Source organism: Monopterus albus, unplaced genomic scaffold (assembly GCF_001952655.1).
Source record: "Monopterus albus unplaced genomic scaffold, M_albus_1.0 scaffold106.1, whole genome shotgun sequence".
Taxonomy (NCBI): domain Eukaryota; kingdom Metazoa; phylum Chordata; class Actinopteri; order Synbranchiformes; family Synbranchidae; genus Monopterus; species Monopterus albus.
Genome location: NW_018127986.1, coordinates 387287 through 411032, shown reverse-complemented (window position 1 = coordinate 411032; position 23746 = coordinate 387287). Strand labels below are relative to the sequence as shown.

General features: G+C 41.6%; 1 protein-coding gene across 2 annotated transcripts in view; it reads left to right on the top strand.

The window, feature by feature from the left end:
• Nucleotides 1-3522: 3522 nt before the first annotated feature.
• LOC109966073 (protein bicaudal D homolog 2) overlaps nt 3523-23746 on the top strand; it is a 37384-nt gene continuing 17160 nt past the window's right edge. For both annotated transcript variants that reach the window (XM_020610659.1, XM_020610658.1), the window contains exons 1-2: nt 3523-4121; nt 17852-18064. In XM_020610659.1, coding sequence (XP_020466315.1) covers nt 3882-4121; nt 17852-18064 — 453 coding nt within the window. In that variant the 5' untranslated portion in view covers nt 3523-3881. The remainder of the gene's footprint in view (nt 4122-17851; nt 18065-23746) is intronic.

Below are 23746 nucleotides of genomic sequence, written 5' to 3'. Positions count from 1 at the left end.
ACAGTAAAAACAGTTTCCAAGTCAGTTTCCAAGTCTGGAAAAATGCCTCTCAGAAATAACCAATTCTCTGCATATTTTTTTTACAACTAATATGTTTTCTATATTAGACAAAGTTAGAGAGGAGCAAGTACAAATACATAGGTTGAACCAAGAACAACATCACAAATTATACTATGACATATGTAAAGCAGACATAGTCTCTTTTAAGAGATTGGTTAGCTGCTATTTTTACCTTGTTATCTTATCAGTACAAAATGTATGGTCACTGTTCTAGATCAGTGTGAAAAATCATCAACTTTGAATTAGCCAACAAGGAAAGACATTCAACCAAACTAACATTATCTACGATAAATAAAATAAATTTAACAGATTTACCTGTAGTACATCAGATGCTTGCTACCACCATGTCACACAAATGCTTCACAGATGCAATTGCCACTATTTCCAACATCAACCTCCACAGCTCTGACATTGTCTTTCCCTCTCCAGCTCTGGACAGTCAGTCCTGTGGCCTCGCTTGCTTTGATTTGTCTCAGATTATCTCTTTGTAGCCAGGTGGGGCAATACGAGGATCGATAGGATCTTGTGTGGAAATCCATCCATCTCATCAGGATGATAGATCCAAGTATGGAAACAAATTAAGATCACAAATGTGTTGAAGAGTGATTGTGTCCTTTGTCAATACCTCCATGTGCAGCTCCTCCAGTCTGCAGCCCTGTTGGAGAGTAGAGGGTTATTCCTAACTCCTCATGGATTAGACTACTAATCTTATTACTGTACAGAGATAAAATAGAGCACCCACTCCTCAACAAAATCTCATACTATGGCCACATCACCGGTGTCTTCTGCTGTACTGTGATGCAATACAGTGGGTACAGTACAATGCAATACAATTAAAACATGAGTTAACACCTGAGCAACTGTTCAACCTGAACAGATCCTCATTTTGTCAACTACGTACATACAGTACAGCATTTAATTAATGATATGAATGTCTATTGTTTTGAATAAATACAAACAGGTTTTGGGTTTTTGTCATGAGAGAGTTCAGAGGATTTCTGAAATTAACACACGTGAACTCTTGTGCCCTTCTTCTAAAAATAGTGGGACCTTAGTGACATAGCAGGTAGGCTAGGTCAAATCTTATTGACTTACCTTGAACTTTGCTAAAGCTGGTTAGGTTTAGGTTAGAGAGAGAGAGAGAGAGAGAGAGAGAGATTCCTAAAGGTTTTTGTCAGTTTTTACTATGACATGAACAGGATTTTAGATTTCATCTTGTATTAATACCACCTACATTTGTCAATTCTTGCATGTTTGTCCTTAACTGTACACTATTTTTTAAACTCGTGGTTGTTAAAATAATTGTATTATTAATATTATTAGGCAGTTAATTATGTAGTTTACAGATTATTTAGGTATTTAGAGTGTTATATCTAAATGCATTATAAATATATCTAAATACTCAAATTTTTGAAGGATTTGTTAATACCCTTAAATCTATTTCTACTGTATGCTTTTTACATTGTTTCACCTATGTTTTATTGTAGTACTATGCTTTCATTAAACCATTATCTCTGTTTACTGCTGCACTACTGTTTCTATATGGACATTCGATGTGGTAGCAGGCAATCTTTATTCTATTCTCCTGTTTTATATCAGTTAACGTTAGACCATAGACTCAGTAAAAGATTCTGCTCCAATGTGATTTTACCTGAAGTAATAACCTAGCTACATTCTAACCTATACCAGTCATGTCTTATAATGTTTAACCTGACCACAACAACCCTTGCATGCTTCCCAGCTATGGGATTCTACATTTACCCTTTCATATGTGGCCACAGTGACAAAATGTGTCAACAGACTATATGAATATGCAGTGTCTTTAATCTGGAAATATTATGTGATTCATTTATCCGATCGATGGCAGCAGATATACAAGTGACAAGCCTACAGAGCAGCCGTTAGCCCGTCTGTTTGCTCTAATTCTATGACAACAAATGACGAGGACAGAGATTTCCGTGCTCCACATAGGCAAGTAAGCAAAGCCTGGTGGGAAATGTGTTCAGTTCTTGGTGTCGGTAAATCATTGAGGTTGACTGCACATATACATAAGTACTACATTTCCCAACAAGCACTTCCCCTAGGAACTGCCCCAATGTAGTTGCGTAGGTGTATCTCATTTCAGCAAACTTGTAATAGACAAAGATGAAAGATGAAGATGTTCTTATAATTAATTCTGTTATTAATAAAACTAACTAAGAAAAAACTTAATTAATGGCTTCTTGGAGACTTACATTTAAGAGAAAGGATTTTTTTTTCTCTCAAAGGCTGAAGGAATATTTATATTAATATATGCTGCACTTTCTCTGCATGTTGATTATCACATCTGTAAAACAATAGACACATTTTATTTGATTTTATATGGACAAATTGTATTCACTATTTGGAAAAATCAGTTTTGCTGAGCGAATATAGTAAGGAAGGCCTTCATTTTCTGGATTTTACCACTTTAAATTACATTTTTAAAATAAGTAGTCTTAGACACTATGTCAAATGCTCAGCCTCCTTATGGAACTTTATTCCACACCATGTCTTCTATTTTGATGATGGTCTTAATTTTCTATGAGTGTATGATTATAATATTAATAAAATTCCCCTTAAACTTCCATCATTTCATAAACAGATCTTCTCATTAATCTATAAGCATAACTTTCCTTGCCACAGATTTTTTATTTGGATAATAGATATATTTAGTATAAAAATAAGACAATATTTTTAGATTTGACTGACCAGTCAACTTTTTAATCACGAAGGCCAACTTTACAACAATGTGGAATTTATCTACTGCTTTGGATTCCCCGTTTCTCCAGGGGAATTTTCACTTGTGGTTTGTTGCTATCCCTTCAGGTGTTTCACTTTTCATCCATAAATCTGAAATTTCAGACAAAAAAGAAAGAAAAAAGAATAAATTCTGATCAAAATATCTACCTTAAACATTGCACCATCTCTATAACTAATTATAAAAATAAAGAAGCTGTTAAAACTCTTAGTATATGTAAACAATTTAATTTATTATATAATTGCTTTCTTATTTATGTCATTTATCTATTTATTCTGTTTTCTGCTTTTTAATGATAATGCCTTCTGGCGTTTTGTAAATTGTTTTCTTTCGTTGACCTTTATAGTTGTTTTTTGCTTACTGTATGTATGCTGTGTACACAGGAGGCTATCCTGATGTACATTATTTTGTTGAAATAAAGTTGATTTAAAAAAAAGTCATTTGAGCAAACAAACCGTTCAACTGTTTCAAACAAGCCCGGTGTCCGTAGCGTGTAATTACCGGAAAAGACTAGATTATGGCTTCAAAATAAAGGAAACAAGTTTTGTTATTTTCGGAAAATATCAACGTATTCTAATGTGCTTCACATTCTGCCTTAAATTGTGTGTTGTTCTCATTTCAGTACGCAATTAAAGTGAAACAAACTTGCACCCACGCGTGGTTTGAAGCCCGTTTTGTTTTATTTTGAAAGTACCAGGGGTTGCACATCCTCTCTATGTACTTGTTAGCTGGTGCTATTGCTTCGGCGTTATTTCTCCGACAAGCTGGGGGAGAGGCGCAGGGAGCGCAGGATCTTAACGATGATGTGTTAGCAGGAGACAGCGGGGAACTCCCCTGTCGGAGAAAATTCATTAGAGTCCTCTACATGACCAAAGAAACGAGACCGGCAACGAGAAACGTAAACGTAACAGTCATGCAATTTAAGTATAGACGAATTTGAGCGAAGGCTTCTTCTTCAAGGTTACTCCGCTTGAAGACGCCCTGCACTCCCCGTGTCGCAGATCAGCTGGCATACGTTGGTTGATCCTCACCGGTACCGACCATGTCTGTGGAAGAGCAAGGTTACCCCGAGGCTGTGCAGTTGCTGGAGGCCGGGCCGGAGTGGATGCGGGCCGAGATCGAGCGTCTCTCCCGGGAGCTGAGTGATACGACGAACGAGAAGATCCAGGCGGCGGAGTACGGGCTTGCGGTACTGGAGGAGAAGCAGCAGCTCAAACAGCAGTACGATGACCTGGAGATGGACTACGAGGCCATCCGGCAGGAGCTCGATCAGCTGAAGGAGGTAGGCTGCGCATAAGAAACCTCAGGGTATGCCTAAGAAATTATAATTGTCATCAGGGGTTTTTATGATCTACGCATCAACAGTAGAGCCATAATAAACCTTGTATTCATTTCGAGGCATATATCAATGTAAAGAGCTGTAAATACTTCCATTGACCTTGTAATTTGAATTGTAGTCTATTTGCATACTCCCATTAATACGAAATCCTTTCCAGGGTCTCGTGACATTTGAGCAGGCATCAGCCATAAATAGCTGTTTATCCTTCATACTACAACGTCAAAACTGCAGGATGAAGACAGGATGCTGCCTCCACCCCCACCGCCCTCTTTACTCTGGGTGTCCCCCCATTGTACTTGCATCTTTATTTATTTATGCAGCTCTTATGGCCCCTTCTTCAAGAGATTCCTGTTTTTCTGCCCACCACTTGAGCAATGTAGTAGATCTGCCCACCGTATAATAGGAGCACATATTCCAGGCAATCTGCATACTTTGCTGTGCAAGTTGGATATGGGACATACTGTAAATAGTGACCTGAGATACTAATTTATACCCTCAGTTTGCTTGTTTGTTTGTTTTTTTTTTTCTGTTTTCTGGCATATTTTAGGTTGACATGTTGAGATCACTTTTTAAAAGATAGCTTTTAGGTGTTTGTCAGTCTTAGCTCAGATGTGCCCTCTTCTGTGAACAAGAATTACTAGTTTGGTTGAAAGGGGAGGGAGTATGTTTGAATTTTGAACCTTCCCGCTCAGAAGAGAGAGGGATGACAAACGTGCAGTGGAAGCCCGATGAGTTATGACCTATGGGGAATGGAAAGAATGTTGAGAGTGACTGTTCAGCTGGGCTAAAGTGCGATAAAGGATGTGTCTGTTTTTCTAAACAGTTCCGTACTGTTGGATCACATTGGGTCCAGTTTTCTTGACTAGAACAGCAGTTTGTCACTGTCTTATGATTTGCATAGAGAGAAGTTTGACTTTAGTGTGTCCTACCAACGGCTCACAAGAAGTAATACTAAAAAGCAAGTTCCCTCTTTAACACAGGCTTATTCATAGTTGCTCACATCCTTCTTTGAGTTACGGGTTCTTCCCATGCCCTCCCACTAGGGAACCAATAGCTGGTAAACCCCATCTCGTCATGCCAGAAATCTGCTCATCGCTTGTTGGGGTTTTTTTTGTGCTTTTCAGCAGACACACATACGGAGAGGTTTTGTTGCTTCTCTGTCTTGTCTCAGTCCTCTCTTGGCCTTCTCTCTATGGTTTCTGTTGCAGAAAGGAGGAGGTCCCAGGGCTGTCTCAGCAACTCCTGCTTAGTTTCCCATGCACTTCTTTGGCAAAGAAGCCTAGCCCTGCCTCAGAGGAATGACAGCAAAAAGCTCTGAATCAAAGAAACAGGTTGGAAAAGGGTCTGAAAGAGGAACCAGGCAGCAAACAAGAAGCAGGGACATTTGTAGAGGTTTTTTTTTTTTTTTTGGTTTTTCAAAATATGCCAGTTGAAATGTTGTTTAAAAAAGAAGCTCTTGTTGAGAGTTTGGTCTTTAGTCTCATAATGGAACATAAACATCCATGAGGGCAATAAACTCAATTGTTTGCTCAAAGCTGTGGCAGAGGTTCTTTGTTTTGCCTTGGGGATGGGTTGGGCTGGTTATAGATCGCTGATAAGATGTTAACCATAGCCATGCCTCCCCCCCAACCACCATCAGTATGAAGGGTAGATGTGATGCCATAACAAGAGAAATACAAAACATTCTCCTGACATCCACCTCCACTTCCTCTTTATTGTCTGTATGAGAACAGCTTGTAGTGGGGAGCAAACAGGATACTGCACAGCAGGTGCTAAAATTAAAGGTTATCTGTGTGGTCAGATTCTTGGACTCCAGTCTTATAATTATCATCCAGTTATTGCAAATATTAATCAGTCACACAGCATTCTTGTGTTGCTCTAATATGTGGTATTGTATGGAGTAGGCAGGTCAAACTGGCCAGTGTGGCTTTGTCTGCAGCTGCTGTTAAAGCACATAAGACTGTTATTTTTTTTGGTCAGGTTCAACTGCCATGTTGTCTTAAGTACATACTAACCCTGACAGCAGCAATGTTTGGGTGTCCCTTCTCCTTTCAAGGACTTAGACAGATTGGAATGGATTGTCTGGGAGATTTACAGACTAGATCAACACAGAGGCTCCTTTACTGAGACCCTGAACCTCTCCTTTCTCTTACTGGTATGCACAAACATGCCGCACATGAAAGTAGTCTAGATATGTCTGTAATTATAGTGATTTAAATGCCCAGATGTCATTCTTTTGTTCAAGTTTGGACAGAAATAGTCAGGATTCATGACGACAGTCCTTTCACCTCTCCTTGCCTTCTCACCTACCTGTGGACAGGGCACCAGTATTCAAGCTCAGGCAGATCCCCACATACATGCTACTCTTTAGACAGGAACATGGAGGAATTCTATGCACTGCTGTTGCTTAGTAACCTGACAGCTCTTTGCCTTAGATTTGAACAGCCGTGCTTTCTCAGCAGGTGCTGCGCTCGGAGTATGTTTGTGTGTGACTGCTGAGAGATGATTTCACAGCCAACTGGAGTATACACATGCTAACTGGCTCAAAGTAATCATGCACTGGTTAATAATAGTATTCATAGGATGATGTTCCTATCTATTCTCTGATGTAGCTGTCATATTTGTATGTATTACAGTTGTTTATTCTGTCATTGGCCAATTATTGCTTCGTTCACTTCATAGCCTTCCAACCACAAAATTATTCTCTAACTTGTTATTGTGTTCTGTAATGAATTCCTCCTTAGGGATGCACTGCTGTGAATGTGTGGGTTTCCCCCTATCTTTTTCTCTCTTCCTCTTCTTTCACTCCACTGTAAAAGAGGTAAAGCACTAGTTCACTGTATGTAGTGTCAGTTACCATTTTCCCAGTTTGCTGTAGACTAGCCTGACAGGGAGACCTGCTGGTACTTTATAGTGAATATCAGTTGTTTGCTCCACTGTCTCTGTACTACCTACCTCCTGGATTATAACACTTAGTTTTTGTGTCCACCTGTCTGAATACATTGCTTTATGCAGTGTCATCTCTTTGTCAAATCTTTACATAACATTTAAGTTAGCAGCTGCTTTCTGAATAATAAGCTGCTCGCTCAAACAGTGCTCTGATAAATGCACCGCTGCACATCTGGCTGCCCATGAAGATATGATTAAGCTGTGTAGCCTTTCACCCAGTTGTCATTCAGATTGCAGAGCACAGTTTCAGACACAAGGTAAAGGAGATAATGACATTATGCTACACTGTCACAGTATAAGAGGGTAAAGTGGCATTTTGATATTTTTAAGTTAAGCCACTCACAGATGAATGTTAATACTGTTGTGGCTTCTCCTCTATGAAGACATGAAGAGGTTGTGGTATATATGGTGGACTCATTAGTCCATCAAACTTTCTTAGGTTTGTATGAATGTAAAGAAAACAGTGGGCACAAAGACATCATCATGTATCCAAAGGCCACAGATCATCCCACAGTCACTGTTTCTCTCCTGATATTGGTCCTTGCTTGTTCAGTCTAGAGACACATGGACAATAGTATTTCAACAAAGGCCTAGAGCTCCTGACATCCTTGTTGAATTGGGAGAAGTGTCAGAGACCACACTGAAGTCTTTCAGTCACACAGACCCTGTTCCTCCCCTGCAACTCTCATATCGTTGTGTGCAGGACTTGCTGGCCTTTTGTGTGTTTTAGTCCACTGGGGTTAACAGGTCTTGGGTGTCCCAGATGAAGTGAGGGTTACATGCTATCAGAACACAGTGTATGACAAAGGAGAGAATGAGAGTGGTGCCCCATTGTGATTACATCTGAAAGGATTGGTCACTTTTGTACCTTTTGAAATGGCAGATCACCAAAGGATATATCCCGCTGTCCTTAAACAAAGATACCTGGTGCAACTCTAAGCCCTTTGCGTAGTGTTAAATGGGTTGGATTCTGATTGGACAGCAGTACAAATACGAGGCCACAAAACCCATCTGGCCCCTTATATATATATATGAGGAGTCATAAATAAAGTCAAGCTCCTATTACTGGGCTGCCACATGGGGCCACATCGCCTCAACAGCTGCTCATTTCTCACTCTCATAATCTGTATTTTTTTACTTCAGCCATTCTTCTAGCTTATCACAGACACCCAGTCCTAATAGCTCAGATGCAGTCATTGTCTTATTTCACTGGGCTTTCAATCTGGGTTTAGTTGTGTTTTTGCCTCTACTTGTGACCTAGCATATGCTGAACCTTTCAACATTGTTCGGGCCATTCTTATTGCCATTTTTCTCCACAGTGTTTGTCTGATGGCAAGACTGCAGTTAATAGGTAAGCTTTTCTAATTGATACCAAGCAAAGTCACAAATCTACCCTCCAGGCATAAGAGGATGAATCCCAGCCACTACGCACAGGGCTGACGGAGGTTTGGGTGTCTGCCAAGCCCAGCCACACTCAGCGGTCTCCATAGCCAAGGACTGATAGGTGTGTTTTCTGAAACAGCTGCACTGGGCAGTTAACTCTAATAAACAAAATATTGTTAGCACATGTTCACAGTTCAAGTAGAGGCCATATTTATTCTGGAGTGTTGGTGGATGACTGAGTACTTTTGGTATCTAACAGTTAGTTGGCTCTTTGTGGTTGAGGTTCCTTAATAAAACTAGATCAAGTTGCTCCCCAAGTCTACGACAGGCTGCGGTTGCCTGCTGATAGAAGAACATCGCATTGTGACTATTCATGGGAACATTGTCTGTTTTTGTGTGTATCATCAGGCCACAGTCAGAGACACTAGCTACAAGTTGTCAGGTAATCCAAATAAAATCTGTCCACAAAAGCTGAATAAGATAATGAGTAAGTATTTACTGTATTTGATTCCCCATAGTGGAAAGCCTACATTTACAGTTATCATTCACTGACACATATTATTACTGTAGATAAGAGAGTCAAAAGTGCAGCATCCTACTGTAATCCAGTTACTTAAGACTAGGGCCAGATCACGCAAGAGTCCAGGCTAAAAGCAGAGCACGACGTCATAACGGCAGTAGGCTTCCGACAATATAACGTGGTTTGCTCAGACAATAGGCCCGTCTCCAGTCGCCCTTCTCCTACACTGCAATGACCTAACAACTATAAACTATTCTAAATCTGCCCACAAAGAAGCCAGTGTGCACGCACGTGACTGAGCTGGGTGTGTGTGTGTGTGTGTGTGTGTGTGTGTGTGTGAAGGGAAAAACACAGTGGCTACTTATCACTTCACTCCTACGTGTCCAGTTGTCTTTATTTCATTGCTTCTCCTGTTGTGCTTTCACCAGCTGTTTAAATCTAAACCAACCCTTTATTTTACCTACGTCACCACTAATAGGCAGTTTTTATATTCTTATGTTAATTCTGTAACTAAATGATTATGTTTAAATACAGCCATGGTCTGTATTTGGGAGGGTAAAACACTAACCTGTGTGTAGGTTTGTCCACATTTGTACCTTGGTATATGCTTGTTGTAACTGAAGATACCATGTTATGCAAAGTCAGAGACAGATATTATATTTTCTCCATTTAAACGTTCTCCGGTTAGCACTGGACCTATGAACTACTATTGAGTTTAGGTCAGTTCACGGTTGAGTCATGATTATTTGTGATGAGACTCCGGTGTCTTACATAAACAGATGAATCAGCTAGGCATGTGGGTAGAGTATGATCATTTTAAAACCCTCTTCTTGTATCAGTGATTTTATAGCCTTTAAGTCAGTGGGTTCTGCTGTATCAGATTGTCCATAAACCTTCCCCATATTCTCGGCTACGTAGGGATGGGCTTCAATAGCGTTTTATCAAATAAGATTCCATCCACATATAAAACATGTGCCCCTACTGCTCATTTATGGTTTTGTGCTTGGATAATAAATCTTGGCTTTGGGTTTACCGCAACATAAGGAATCTTTTGGAGTCTGCTCCATCAAATCTATTTTCTTCCTTGTATTGAAATCAAGTCCCCTCCCCTCCAAAGTTGGCATCCTGTTTACTTGTGAGCACTCCAGCTTTGTATAGCAAAGGGGAAGCATATTAAAAATGGCTTAGAGGAAATGACCACATTAGGATCTTCTGTCACCTCTTTTTAACAAGGAATAAGTCACAATGTTCTGAGCATTTCAAATAGAAATAGGAAATGACATTTAATAGCCTTATAATGTTACCTACATAGCTTTAGATCACACTTTTATTTTGTGCCTTGCATTTTTGTCTGTGTTCAGTACGTTCAGTCACCAGCAGCCTAAACTAGTAGCCCAACTGCAGGTTTTCATCAGCACTCTGTGAGCTCATCTTAACATACACAAGCAAACACAAACCTGCAATTTCCTTTAAATTACCTCTTGAAATCAGATTCCACATTTCTCCTGCATAGGGAATATTGAGATTTGGGAATTTTTTAGTCCCTTTTATTGAACGGACTAGAGGCCACAGGTGCAACACCCCATGCTTATTAGCATATATGACAGGCAAGAGTAAATGTGATAGCTATAAGTGGGCAGGTCCCACTTCTTAATATACTCACATGGACACATACCTGAAGGGTATGACTTGCCCCACTCATGTTCTCCCACTAAAGTTTTGAGGTGGAGTTTGCGCAGCAGATGAAGAGATCGAGGACGAGCTGTAGATAGACACTTTTTTCTGTTTGCGTGAGCACATTCTGGCACACCCCTCTCTAGTTCTTTTGAAATTCTACATTGTCTGCTTATTTCAGTTATCTCTTAACTGGCAGAGTAGTGTCTCCCATCTTATCTAAATGAATTAAGCCAGAAGGCAGATTCTGAGCAGCATCGCTTCATTTTAATAGGCCACCTATTCAAACATTAGCAAACCCAATTTCAAGGGGTTGTCCTTTCGCCCTGGAGGTCCATTTTAACTTCAGCACCACAGTGCAGTCAGAGAACAGCAGTATGTCTACACTGTCTCCACACTCCATACCCCCTCCCCACCACCACCATCCTCGTCCTTCCCCAGACTCCTATTGTAAATAGGCTAGTGGATGTGGGGTGTCCCAACCCCCCCCTGTTGCAGTGTGCCGTAGCCAATGCTTTGAAACCCTCAGGCATGTTGGAGCAGGAGAGAGAGAGAGAAACTGGGAATAGAAAAGGGGCAAATGGAAGCGAGATAAGACAACAGCAGTAACAACATTAGAGTTTGGGCTTAGATAGAGGAAGAAGAGGAGGGGTTTTAATTGCCAGTCTCTCAGAGGTCCTTGAGAAACAGGGGTAGTAGACAGAGAAAGGGAGAGAGGTTTTGTGGGAGGGGCCCTGGGCAATGTATGGATTTCCTGTGGGAACTAGCTCGCTCTCATGGGAGAAGAAGAGGGGTTCCTCTATCAGCTGGCTTCCTCAGTTTAAAGTGCTAAATAAATCAAAGTAAAAAGCTTGTCCATACAGATTCTCAGTCATCCAGGTCATGGTAAGCTGAACTAATCAACTGGACTTGGCTTTAGGTCGAAAGTAAAAAGCTCTATATTTTTGTACAAACAGCTAAATAAATCTGTACATTATCTGAAACCGTGGTTTGCTGTTTTCCAGCATGTGTGCCTTGTTCATTTTAGGGCAGTGTTTTGGCTTATCTTGAGTAAAGAGAGCTTTAGATACTGTAGTGTTGACCGAGGATTGTTTGCTCATGGGATGAAAGAACTTATTGTTAAGGCAAACTAAAGACAATAATTAGTGCCTTGTATTCACATACTGTTTTCTCTCTAACATTCAGTGCTTTATTTGTACAGAGATGGGGTCTATTATGCGCACAGTGATGGTGAGGCTACCTAGCCCCCACCTCATTCTTCACAAGCTGGCATGGCCTCATATGGGAAGGCACGCCACCCTGATGCAAGTCTTCACCTCACTTGTACAGAATGTGTGCTCACACAGTCGCATACAGGATTTAATTACTGCAGATGGACAAGGCTGGGAGCAAAGGCAGGCCTAAGAGACCATCTTCTGGGTTTGGGAGCCAAATGCAGAGATAGGAGAGAGGGGCATTAGGGACAGAACACCGAAACAACTGGGAGATAGCCGATCAGGAGTCATGAATAGCTCCATTGAAGTGGTGACATATGAGGTACTATAGATTTAAAACCTCAGGAAGAAGGCAAATCAGCTTTCTGCAACTCCTCCCCCATCCGGTCAGCGCTTCACCCTGATTGATTAGACATTTCTCGTTCTCTCATGGATGAGTCTGGGATGGTGAGGGGAAATGCATTAAGGTCTAATATACTACATTAATAAAAGGTTATTGTTAAGGTTAGATCCTTTCGCAGCTCACCATGAACAAATGCATTTAAACAAATAGGTTCTGTCTATTTCAGCTTCCTCCTTCTTCCCGTAAACCTGACCTTGGACTGTGGAAGAAAATGTAATCAAATGTGTGTGTGTGTGTATACGAGTTCACCAATGTTTGTGTGTGTGTGTGTGTGTATGGGTTCACCAATGTTTGTGTGTGTGTATGAGTTCACCAATGTGTGTGTTTGTGTGTGCCGAGCCCCAGCTGCCCCCCTCCGCTGTCATTTAATGCGGTAACAACAAGAGGCTGTGGAAGTCGTGTGTAAACGGCTCCACAGGGAGCAGAGTCTTTAGGGAAGGGAACACTCTATATACCAACTTGGTCTGACTTACTGCTTGTTTACTATGACAGCAAAAAACAAAAACTATTTCAAAGCAACCTCAGACCAGAGGTTTGTGCAGACAGACCTCAGAGTGGAGAGGAACGGCACACGGGTGAGGACTTTAGCCAAAGCAAAAAGGAGTAGAGCAAGCTGTGTGAGGCTGAGCTCTCTAATAGCCATCTGTGTCGGCGGCACCCCTTGCCCTGCCTTTACTGACCGCCTCTCACTCTGTCACTGCAATTGGCATTGTAACTATAACAACAGCTGTTCCCCTGGGGTGTGGGCACGTGGACCTGGGAGACATCAGCCGGAGTGTCAGGCAGAGAGGGGAAATGAACAAGCTGGCTACAGGCAGGCAGAGATGAGGCAAAACCAGAGCTGGTATGGAATATTGCAGTGATATGAGCAGTGATAAAGAATAAACCGTGTTGCACTACATTGAATTGAAACCTACTGAATCTCTGCTCTCCTTTCAGACACTAGTTGTCCTTCATTATGTTGTAGATGTAGAAGCTGAACAACAGACCCAGTGAACGACCAGGAATAAACAGATGCTTCCTTGTGATTAATGAACTGCTAGGTTTAAATACTGAAAACGAGTAGAGCTTAAAATCTTGTGGTTCATCTATCCCATTGTACAAAACGGAACAGATGAATCTTTTGTAAATGTTGATAGTGGATCATGATGGTTTGAGACTGTATTTCACTTAGGAGTGGCATGAAAATGATCTTTTCTCATTACACTGCATATTCTGGAACCTTAGTAGCTGCCATCTTATACATCACTTACACTGAAGGCTAAATAAACTGTTCTCAAACCCTGGTTCTTTAGTCTGTGCTGCCAGGAGCATAATGACTGTTTTCCACAGGAGTCAGTCCATAAACGCCCACACTGTAGAGCCTTCAGCCTGAGGCAGACAGTGGAAGGCAGTGGGGGTCTTGGTCGTCCTCCTTTTGCAGGTGTTTCACCTTTATAAAGGAGCTATAGTGTTTTCTCCTGTCTTTTAGATGTATGATGAATATAGATGATGTCTTATCTGATTGAAGACTAACTTCACACAGAATCTGTAATGCTGACTTCAGATTTGTGGCCTATGTGAAGTTGGTATCACTGAGCTCCTGTAGTATACTATTTTAATTTATTCTTATTTTTTTGAAAGAGAGACTTCATCAGTGAGATGTAAAGGGTGCCATGAATCTGATTAATGTGTCACTCTTACATTCAGATCTCTGTGTGTGCATACTGGTGTGCTTTAAATGCATGGGTCTACCTTCTCCCAATGGCTCCGTCCCCTCTGGTCTTCTCTCTTTCTTCGTCCCCTCTGGTCTTCTCTCTTTCTTCGTCCTGGCCTGCAGCTCAGGAGCTGCACAGTCTGGCACAGCTTTGTGGTTGTTTTTTAGGTTCATGTTCTTCAAGTCTCATGATGAGAGCATAATGCTCAGCCAGTGTACTGGAGGCAAAATCATTTCTTTTGGACTCACATGTTGGGTATGTTTCTCTACCACCCACATTTCTTCTATTCTCTGCAGACTCTTCTTTGCCTTTGGCATGCATTGCATCACCTTTAGTGTATATGTTGGAAAAAAAGAGATGCATATTTGTGGAAACCCCTATGAGGCTTTGAACACTCTCCTCTTCTTTGTCTCAGAGGAGAGAGCAAGCCTTGTCCTGGCTAGAATGCCAGATGCTACAGTATGGCTGACTTCAGGGCAAACCAGGAAATTTGGAAGTGAGATGTGTGTTGAGTGTGTTAAACTTTCCAGCCTCTACCCGTCTCTGTGCTGTGCAGTGAATCAATGTGGCTCTGTGCCAGACAGCAGCTAATATCTCTGCCTCATTTGTTTGTCTCACCCTCTTCTTTTCTGTTTTTCCTCCTCCTTCAGTTTGGCACATATAATGCCTATCCTTTATTTAACTGTTAAATATGACAGCTTCTTCATTTTTTAAAAAATGTTTTTTTTTTATAGTTATGCCTATTCACATGTAGAAAATCCTGGCATGAAAGTTCCCAATTTAAAGTTGCTGATCTGGTCAGAAATGGTCAGGAGAGAGAGAGAGAGAGAGGTGCAGCGCAGAGTTAATCATAGCGTCCACATGTGTGAAGGGATGACAGTGAATCTCTCACTTCCATTCCCATCCCACCACCACTGCAAAGCCTGAAGTAAATAAACAGCCTCTCTGTTACTCATTATAGCAAGGGTCATTGGCTTTGGGATGACATGGACTAATTAGCAACAGTGCTCTCAGTACACTGAGGTAACTAAAACAAGCATACCGTCATGTGAGATGGGGAACATTCCTCACAGAACCTCAGCATAGAGCTTGTTGACGCAGGACTACCATGGGGAGCCATTATGTCCTAAAGTATAGTGTAGTAGGGCTGTTGAGTGCAAAGCAGTGAGTCCGCCTGCAGTGCTAAGTCGTAGATATTTGTTGGCAGGGAGCCACTGGTTTTTCAGATCCCTTTTAACCTCAAGAGATGTGTGTTATAAACAGTTGATAGCAGACAAGTTTCCAAGTCACTGGCCTTACGGTGGTCTGTGAACGTAGGAGGAGAGATGGCATGTCTCTGTTTGTCAGGGCAAACTGCAGCTCCATGTGAGCTCTGATTCACGTGGCAGGAGAATCCATCTTCGTTTTGTTCTGCTCCACCTCTCTTCCTCTGCAGTCTGCTACAATGACAACCTTCAGTGTTGTTGACACACTGCTCTGGCATCCAGGGCCGCCCCCAACGGTCTGATCATCCGTATGAATAATTAAACCAGTTCAAAAGACACAGGTTTATATTGTTCAGCACAAGTCACAGTCTGTCTTTGTCCTAGCACAAGTAAGCTGCTGAAAAGACTCAGCTCAACATCAGCGCACACTGATCTCCATTCACATATCGCATTTCTGCATCTCGAGGGTGTGTCATCTGGTACTGCACCAGGCATGTCCTGCTGTGCCCTATCTGGCATCAGCTAGTCTAGTGAGATTGTCAAATCAGCATTATGCCTCAAAATCAGTGCTTGGATAAGGAAAGCCATCTCTCTGTCTCATCAGCTTTAAATGTTGGATTTTTGCCATATGCAGATGTGACTTTTTTCAGTGACTGTGCTTCCTGAGCCGTACACCAAAGCACAGCCCTGTATACAGCTCATATGTACATTAGCACAATCATGAACTAATGTAATTTTTGGTTTCCTACCCCACTGCAGAGGGTCAGCAGTGACTGTATCTCTTGAGAAAGTGCCACCCACTCAACATTCTCACTTCGTGCAGAAACACTTTTCTCCACCAGTGGAACAGAAGCTGAGAATAGAATTTCAGATTCCGATTACTTCAGCTCCTCTGCGCTTCTGAGAGCAGCAGTATTGATCTGTTATCTATCAGAGACCCAGTGCTTCTTCTCTCTTGTGCTCTGTGGATTAGAGAAGCATGCGCAGGAGGATTCTGAGCTGGGAACACCAGAGTGAACTCTGACCTATATTCTCCACGACTTTAGTTTTACTGCACCATGTGAGGTGTTGACCATTAGCTTTGGGCTGAAGCCTTCAGAATCCAGTGTTTAGCATTTGCCCTTTGTTATAGGGACCACACAGCAGAATGGCCTGATTTACCGCTGAGCCTTGGTTTTCTCACCTTCTAATTAGCTGCCTCTGTAGGCTATTTCTTGGCTCATATTAGACAATGCAACAATTACACCCTGTTCCACCAGAAACCCACACAGTCTATGTAAAACTTCCTATTGAAACCACTGTTGTAGCAACCTTTGTTCTGTAGAAAGATATGCCTACAGATGGCAGATTGAGATTAACACCCTGGGTGTAAATTGAACTTCATCACCAGAGAAACCATTGTTTTGACTCGGGGCTCTGCTTTATCTTTGAAGGACAGGCCTCTTAGAGCGGACTGATTGGAGTCTTTTTGATATCTACCATGCACCAAGATTATAATGATGGGATTCCCCTGGTTTGTGATTAGGTTAATCCCATCTTTTTTAATGACTTTCTAATCAAATAAGCCTCCTGCTGATTGACGGGGTGATCTTTTTGGGGGGAGGGAGTCCATGACATGAAATTAAATTGTGAAAAAGTTTCTCACAAAGCTTAGCCGACATCTTCAGATCACTTGTTTTGGCCGACCAAAGGTCCAGAACCTAAAGATATTCAGCTCACTGTCACATAAGACAGAGAAGAGCAATAAATTGTCAAGACTGAGAAGCTAAAACTAGGCAGTTTTGACCTTGTTCTGTTGTGTATATAAAGAGTTTTGTCCAAGTGTGTCCATAGAAAGATGAAGTTCATTATGTCACTGTCCAACTTGGCACCACATCAAACTGCAGTTGTATCAGAATAAGGCACATTGTGCTCCAGCGTTATCTGTTCGGCCCCGCTATCTCCCTGCTCAGACCATCATCTCCCCTGTAATGTGAGACATTCTAGCCACCATGCACGAGACATGATGTCACACATGTCTGTAACCCATTAAACTAGTTTTACACATTAAGTCCTGCAAGTAGGTCAGTTTGACTAATACAAATTTCCACATTTTCCTTTCTCTAAAGTACTGACTGGATTTAACACAGTCAAACATAAAATCCACTCATCTGCAGCTGCAGACATGGTCAGATTCAGTGTCTCTGGTGATTTCAGATTACTGGCTGTGCTTGAGCTGTGTGATGAGAGCAGGATGTTTAACAGATCACTGGTGGCCACAGCATTGGAAATGAACTCTGTTATCAGTGGGGTGATTATTTTGAGAAGGGAGAAAGTAATCTAGATTCTGCTAGATTCCAGACACTAGTTCACTTGCTATACTTTTCCTACTTTCCCATCTGTGGAGTCACTACAGAGCATGTGCAGAGGAGGCCAACGTCCTGTGGGGAGGGGAGGGAGAGATGGGGCAAACTGGAGAAGATTAGTGTCACTTAAAAATGGCTGAATTGTAATAGTCAGTGATTCATTCACAGATGATTCTAATTTGACCATGAAATATTATTAACAACCAGCAACAAACACTACTCACATTACTCTGTACACTATAGTTTCTAACCAATAGCTCTTTTCCTCCTTTACTGTCTCCAGGCCTTTGGACAAGCTCACTCCAACCACAAGAAGGTTGCAGCAGATGGGGAGAGCCGTGAGGAGTCTCTTATCCAGGAGTCGGCCTCTAAGGAGGCCTTCTATGAGCAGAGGGTCCTGGAGCTGCAGACTGAGCTCCGTCAGACGCGCAACATCCTCACCAACACCCAGTCTGAGAATGAACGTCTGAACACCATCTACCAAGAGATGAGAGAGGTAAGAGGGGGAGACCCAGAAACAGAATCACAGCACACACCAGAGAACTGGATAGCTTTTTTTTTGCTGTTCATCAGAAGACACTGCATTGCTCTGGTTTCTTTATTGTGTCAGTACTTTGAAAATGAACAAGCATCTGAACTGAAGCAGAGGGTTGTCTGCTCGTTTGCCTGCAGCTATTGACATTAATGGGTGTGTTTGTTGATGGCGTTGTGTGGTGCTTTTTATCTGTCTAAAGCTGCAAAAAAAACACCAGATATTTATTGCTGTTCAGTCTCAAGCCCTGCAGAGTAGAATCTGGGAAGAAACTTTTCACTGTTACTTTTTATTGGATGCAAAGAATCATTTCAAATGAAGAGGCAAATCAATTGTCCTCCCACAGCCCAAGTCCAAATGCTGTAGTGCTCGACGGGGCACTGCATAAAGAGTGCAACTACATTCCTTCACCTTTGATTCTTTCAGTATTTCTGTCCAAGCCTATATTTTATGGTGTAATTATAAAGTCAGTGACTGGTGTGACATGCTATGACCAGATAAATCATGCTGTAATAACCTTAGGATAGAACGGTTGAAGTGACACCTTGCCTTCAGGCTTAATGTGATGCCTTCTACCCAGTGTGATCCAGGATAGAGTCATAATTACAGTGAAAACACTGAGGCCGTGGCAGATATGCTCTTTTGTAAAAGAGAACATGCCTCTGCAATATACTGCTTAACCACTGGACAAACCCACTGTGACGTCACTCATTGGTTTTCTGAGCGGTGTTGAAGCTCAAGTCTGGCCGTCGCCATATCGGTAGTGCTTCGCTCTGCCTGCTAGGTCAACGACAGGGAGACATATAAATGGATGAAAAAAGATTCCAACAGGAGGATGGAGGAAGCCTTTCACCTTAAGATGGATTTCTTTGAAAAAAACGATTCATGTTGCCTTGGCAGCCAAGGAAAGGCTAGAATAATAACAATGGAGCCTGTTTGAAGAATTTGGCTTTATGAGGAGAGATGTAACACTCTAGAGGAGTGCACTGGCCATAACTTGTACAGTGGTGTGAAAAAGTGTTTGCCCCCTTACTGATTTCTTATCTTTTTGCATGTTTGTCACACTGTAATGTTTCAGATCGTCAAACAAATTTATATATTAGTCAAAGATAACACAAGTAAACACATCATGCAGTTTTTAAATGAAGGTTTTTATTATTAAGGGAAAACAAAATCCAAAACTATAGAGCCCTGTGTGAACTGACAGGGGGGCCAACACTTGTTCACACAGGGCTATATAGTTTGGGATTTTGTTTTCCCTTAATAATAAAAACCTTCATTTAAAAACTGCATGATGTGTTTACTTGTGTTATCTTTGACTAATATATAAATTTGTTTGACGATCTGAAACATTACAGTGTGACAAACATGCAAAAAGAGAAGAAATCAGTAAGGGGGCAAACACTTTTTCACACCACTGTATATTCTGTTTCTCCTCTCTGTATAATGCTCTTGCTCTGTGGTACTTAAACCCAGCCATGTCCCAAATCTTTGTGTTTGTGCACAGCAGATTTAGTTGAGTCTGCAGTTTTGCAGGTCAAGTTGGTAATTCCAATGTAATTGGTAGAGAGGAGAGTAGAAAAGAGCCTCCCCTCCTGAGCGAGTCTAAAATCTTCAATGCACAGCTGCAGGATTCACTGTTTTCAGTGAGTCACTCCTTGAGGCAGATACCAGCAGCATTTCTTGCTGGGATTAGTGAAAAAAGACCCTCACAGCCATGTTAGTTCTGGAAAGCTCTAAATTCCACAATAATTAGGTCATTATGATGTCATTATTATGTTATATGCTGGGCGTTATTGAAGCCAGATGTACCTCCCCAGACATGTTTTTGAAACAGATTTGTCAGTTCCCCTGTATAAACTTGATTTGATTTGATTTTGATTTATTTATTCTTTCAAGCATGTAAAGACAGTTGATATGTCAACACACATAATTTTACACATATCCAACAAATGCTAATCCAATATCAATGTGCTTATACCTAGTACATGCTTGAATGGAGTAGGAAGAAGTCAGACTTATCCAGTCCTACCCCATGACATCATCTTACCATCATTGGTTTGCAAGCAGTATCTCTACATAAATAATTCACTTCTACACCACACAAGTAATGTACTAAAAAAATTATAACAGAGTGTTAACATTCTTACATAATTACAATCTTAGATAATTCTCTTCTACACCACAACTTCACTGCTTTCAGTCATTCATGCGTCATCTTGATCACAATGACATTCTACAAAGACAGGATTCCTCCTAAAACCCCTGGTTCTGGTTATTTAATTATTATATTTTTATTATACATTTGATAGAATGGGAATACAGCTTGTTTGTGCATATCCCATTCTATAGCTTTACTGTAACTGGTGGTGTACTGGTGGTCTACATGATGGCTTTTCTGCAGGTGCCAGTCCCATTATAAACACCCTGATGCATCGCCATGTGCCCCGGCCAGCTCTAATTGTTAGATAAAAGGGGCCAGAGTGTAGATTACCCCATGTATGGGCGATAACGACACCCTTCTATTGGTACTTCTGTGGGTGCTAGGACGACCGTGTGTGGCAGTCAAATAGGAGGGAGTTTGGGCACTGAGGATGGCATTGTGATCATACTGACATGGCTGAAAGAGGCCCTTTGTCTCCTGGGCTTCAAATTAGCCCAAAGGCTCAGGAGGGGAGAGGAGGGGGCCACTGGGAGACGTTGAGAATGGTGCAAAAGAAAGAGAAGGAGGCCTAAAATCAGTTGGAGAAGGAGAAAAGCTTAACGAGAGTAAATTTAACATTAATGGTGAACGGTTCTGCTTCTCTGGGACAGCATGGCTAATCATTCACTATGGAATTCAAGTGGCAGTTGGGCTGTAACAGTTTTCTTTTGTGTTTGATTGAAAGTGAGTGTTTTGTCCCTGCATGTCTGTAGCCTGTTTAGGGTTCAGAGCTTTCATGACATCAGTACAGCTGAAAGAAGGCTTGCAAACGGCTTAGAAATGTAATTTGACCATGTGTTGAGCACAGATCAATAGAAAGTAGTGTAATTCCACAGATCTAGATGCTTCACTTTGTGTACAGTGGCTCTTGTCTCTGTCAAGCCCCCATCAATTAAAGGATTTCATCTGGGTCCATGTGACACATTCAAACCTCCCAGGCAGTCTCTCACACCAAAGACTCGAATGTTGACCCCAAGCACTGATGCGACATGTTTCACTGCTACGGTTTAGTCTACGGGATTAAACATTCACAAAGAGCCAGTAACATTGTAAGAAGGCACACTATAATAGGCATGCCTTCATTAAATTCAGTCTCATGTGTAGAGAGGAATGTGTTTACAGTGATGGCTGCCATTATCCCCACAGCATGGGGATCCCTATTGACTGCCTCTCAGGAAATTACAGGCAGAGCCAAAATGTTGTCAGTGTCGCTCAGTCTCTGAATTCACACTCAAAGAAAGTGTAATAGTTTTCCACCTCAGAATCAGCACATGGTGGATGGCATTACATCCTTTCTGTATTTGCATCACTCAGGATGCTGTGTTGACATAATAACCAACCGATGCCTGCCCTGACCAGAAATCACTGACTTACTCTGACCATTCTTTCTCTCACAGACACATAAATTATGTTGATGAGCATTTTGTCAGTCACCATAATGTCAAAGTTGTTCAAATGTTAAACATGGCTGGTTTTTCCACCTCACTGATGGTGGATGGAGCCATTGCACATTAGACTGCCCTCTAATTTCGGTGTTGTTTCAGGAAATGAGGGATTGATTGGATGAGTTTTATGGGTTGGTAGAGGACAGAGGTTTAAGATCACTGCGAGGAAGACCACTGCAGTCAGAAGAACTGAGTGTGCAAGCCAGTCGAAGATGAGCTGGTCATGAGAGCAGATTTTCAGCCGTCACGTCAATGCAGAAGCTTTACCTTGATCATTGAAAATGTCACAGGGTTCCAAAGAGTACCGCTCTTTGTTCCCTGTTATTATCATCTGAGCGTAATGTAATAGGACTCCTCAAGGGCTCTGGGGTGGTGATGCCGACTGCTTTATTATTTCTTGTGACATTAATGCCAAGACAGATCACTTTCTGGTCCTGTTGTAGCAGGGGGGCGGTGGAGAGTATAGGAAGACAAGGTTAAAAAAAAAAAAGCTTGAAAGAAAAAGGCTAACTGAAATGTGATATGTGGATGCATGAAAAAAGATATTCTACAGACCCATGCTACTTCAGTTACCATTGGACATCTCTACTACTGCTGTAGCCAGTGGTAAACAACCTGCTCTAAATCCTCCAGATGTTTTCTGACCACAGCGCCCATCATCACTGAGCCATGCGTCTGACAGCTTGATGGCTATTTTTAGCCGATAAGAGAGTACATCTTGAAAATGCATTTAGAAGATATTCCATTGATCCCTAATGTTGGTCTTTTAGTATCAGCATCAAGGAAGCTCTGAAAATGTGTCATTCCTAATTTAAGTCCCTTGTTCACTTCACCAAAAAGGGCTTCCATGGCAGATCAGTGGATCCAGAAAATTTAACAACACATATAAATACAAACAAACAGGTCCTCGCATTCACTTTCATTCGTTAGCTTTTAATTGGGCTCATTGAAAAATCTTGACTCTTTTTAGTGGAGTCTGGGTAGGCTGAATAGAGTGACAGCTACAAAGAGGGGGGTAAAAGCACATCTGCTTCTTGACTTTAATAGTAGCAATAGGCCCCTGAGCTTCAATATTCTTTTGCTCTGCCCAGTTTTACTGGATCTGTAATTATTTTCCCATCTCTCCTGGAGGTAATCCAGAAGCAAGCCATGGTTTTGGCTTTGTGAAGTTGGATTTAACATGGGCTGACATGTTGCAGAGCATGCAGGACTTTATTAAAGTATTTTTCTTATCCACTCATGAACATGCTCTCTGAAACACAATCCAGTATCATAGTGGTCGACAGACAAGCAGAGGAGGTGAGCAAGGCTCTCCCTGATGGATGGATGGATGAGTAGATACATATGATGGAAATAAAGCTTAGTATGAGGAAGGAATTCAACTGTGGCTGGTGTCGCACCAACGTGGAACCCCTCTGCACTTTGCAGGAACGGTCATTTGGAATAAATAAAGTTGAGAGTGCAGAAATGCAATTTAGGTTCTCTGGAGTTTCTAAGAACACAGCTGAGCCTTTAGACAAAGTATTAAAACATTCCCATTCTACACTTTTGTTAAGCCTGAAACTGTGTTTTACTAAGTTTTCACCAGTTGACTGGTGAAAAGAAAGTTTTAGAGTTGAGAGCGAGAGAGTATAGTAGCACAGTATGGTTTAACTGGAAGAAGCTCTGATCCATAACAGTGTGCTCTTGTGACGTTTTGCAGCACTGTATGGCCCAGAGAGGCTTCGTTAAAACAACAAACTACTCATTTGCTTTGTATACAGTATACACATGCATGGACTAGTCCTCACTGTGCCTTTAAACACCAAATATATCACGTCTAACCTGCCAGTTAATGGTATGGGAGTACAGCCTAGTGTTTACTGCCACCCGCCTCACATTGAAATGACACATTTGTCTGTATGTGTGTGGTATGTGGCTGTGTTCAAGCAGCTGTCCACACATTACCTGTGGTGATGGCAGGTAGGGGGTAGTCACCGACCACACCCAGGCCTATGG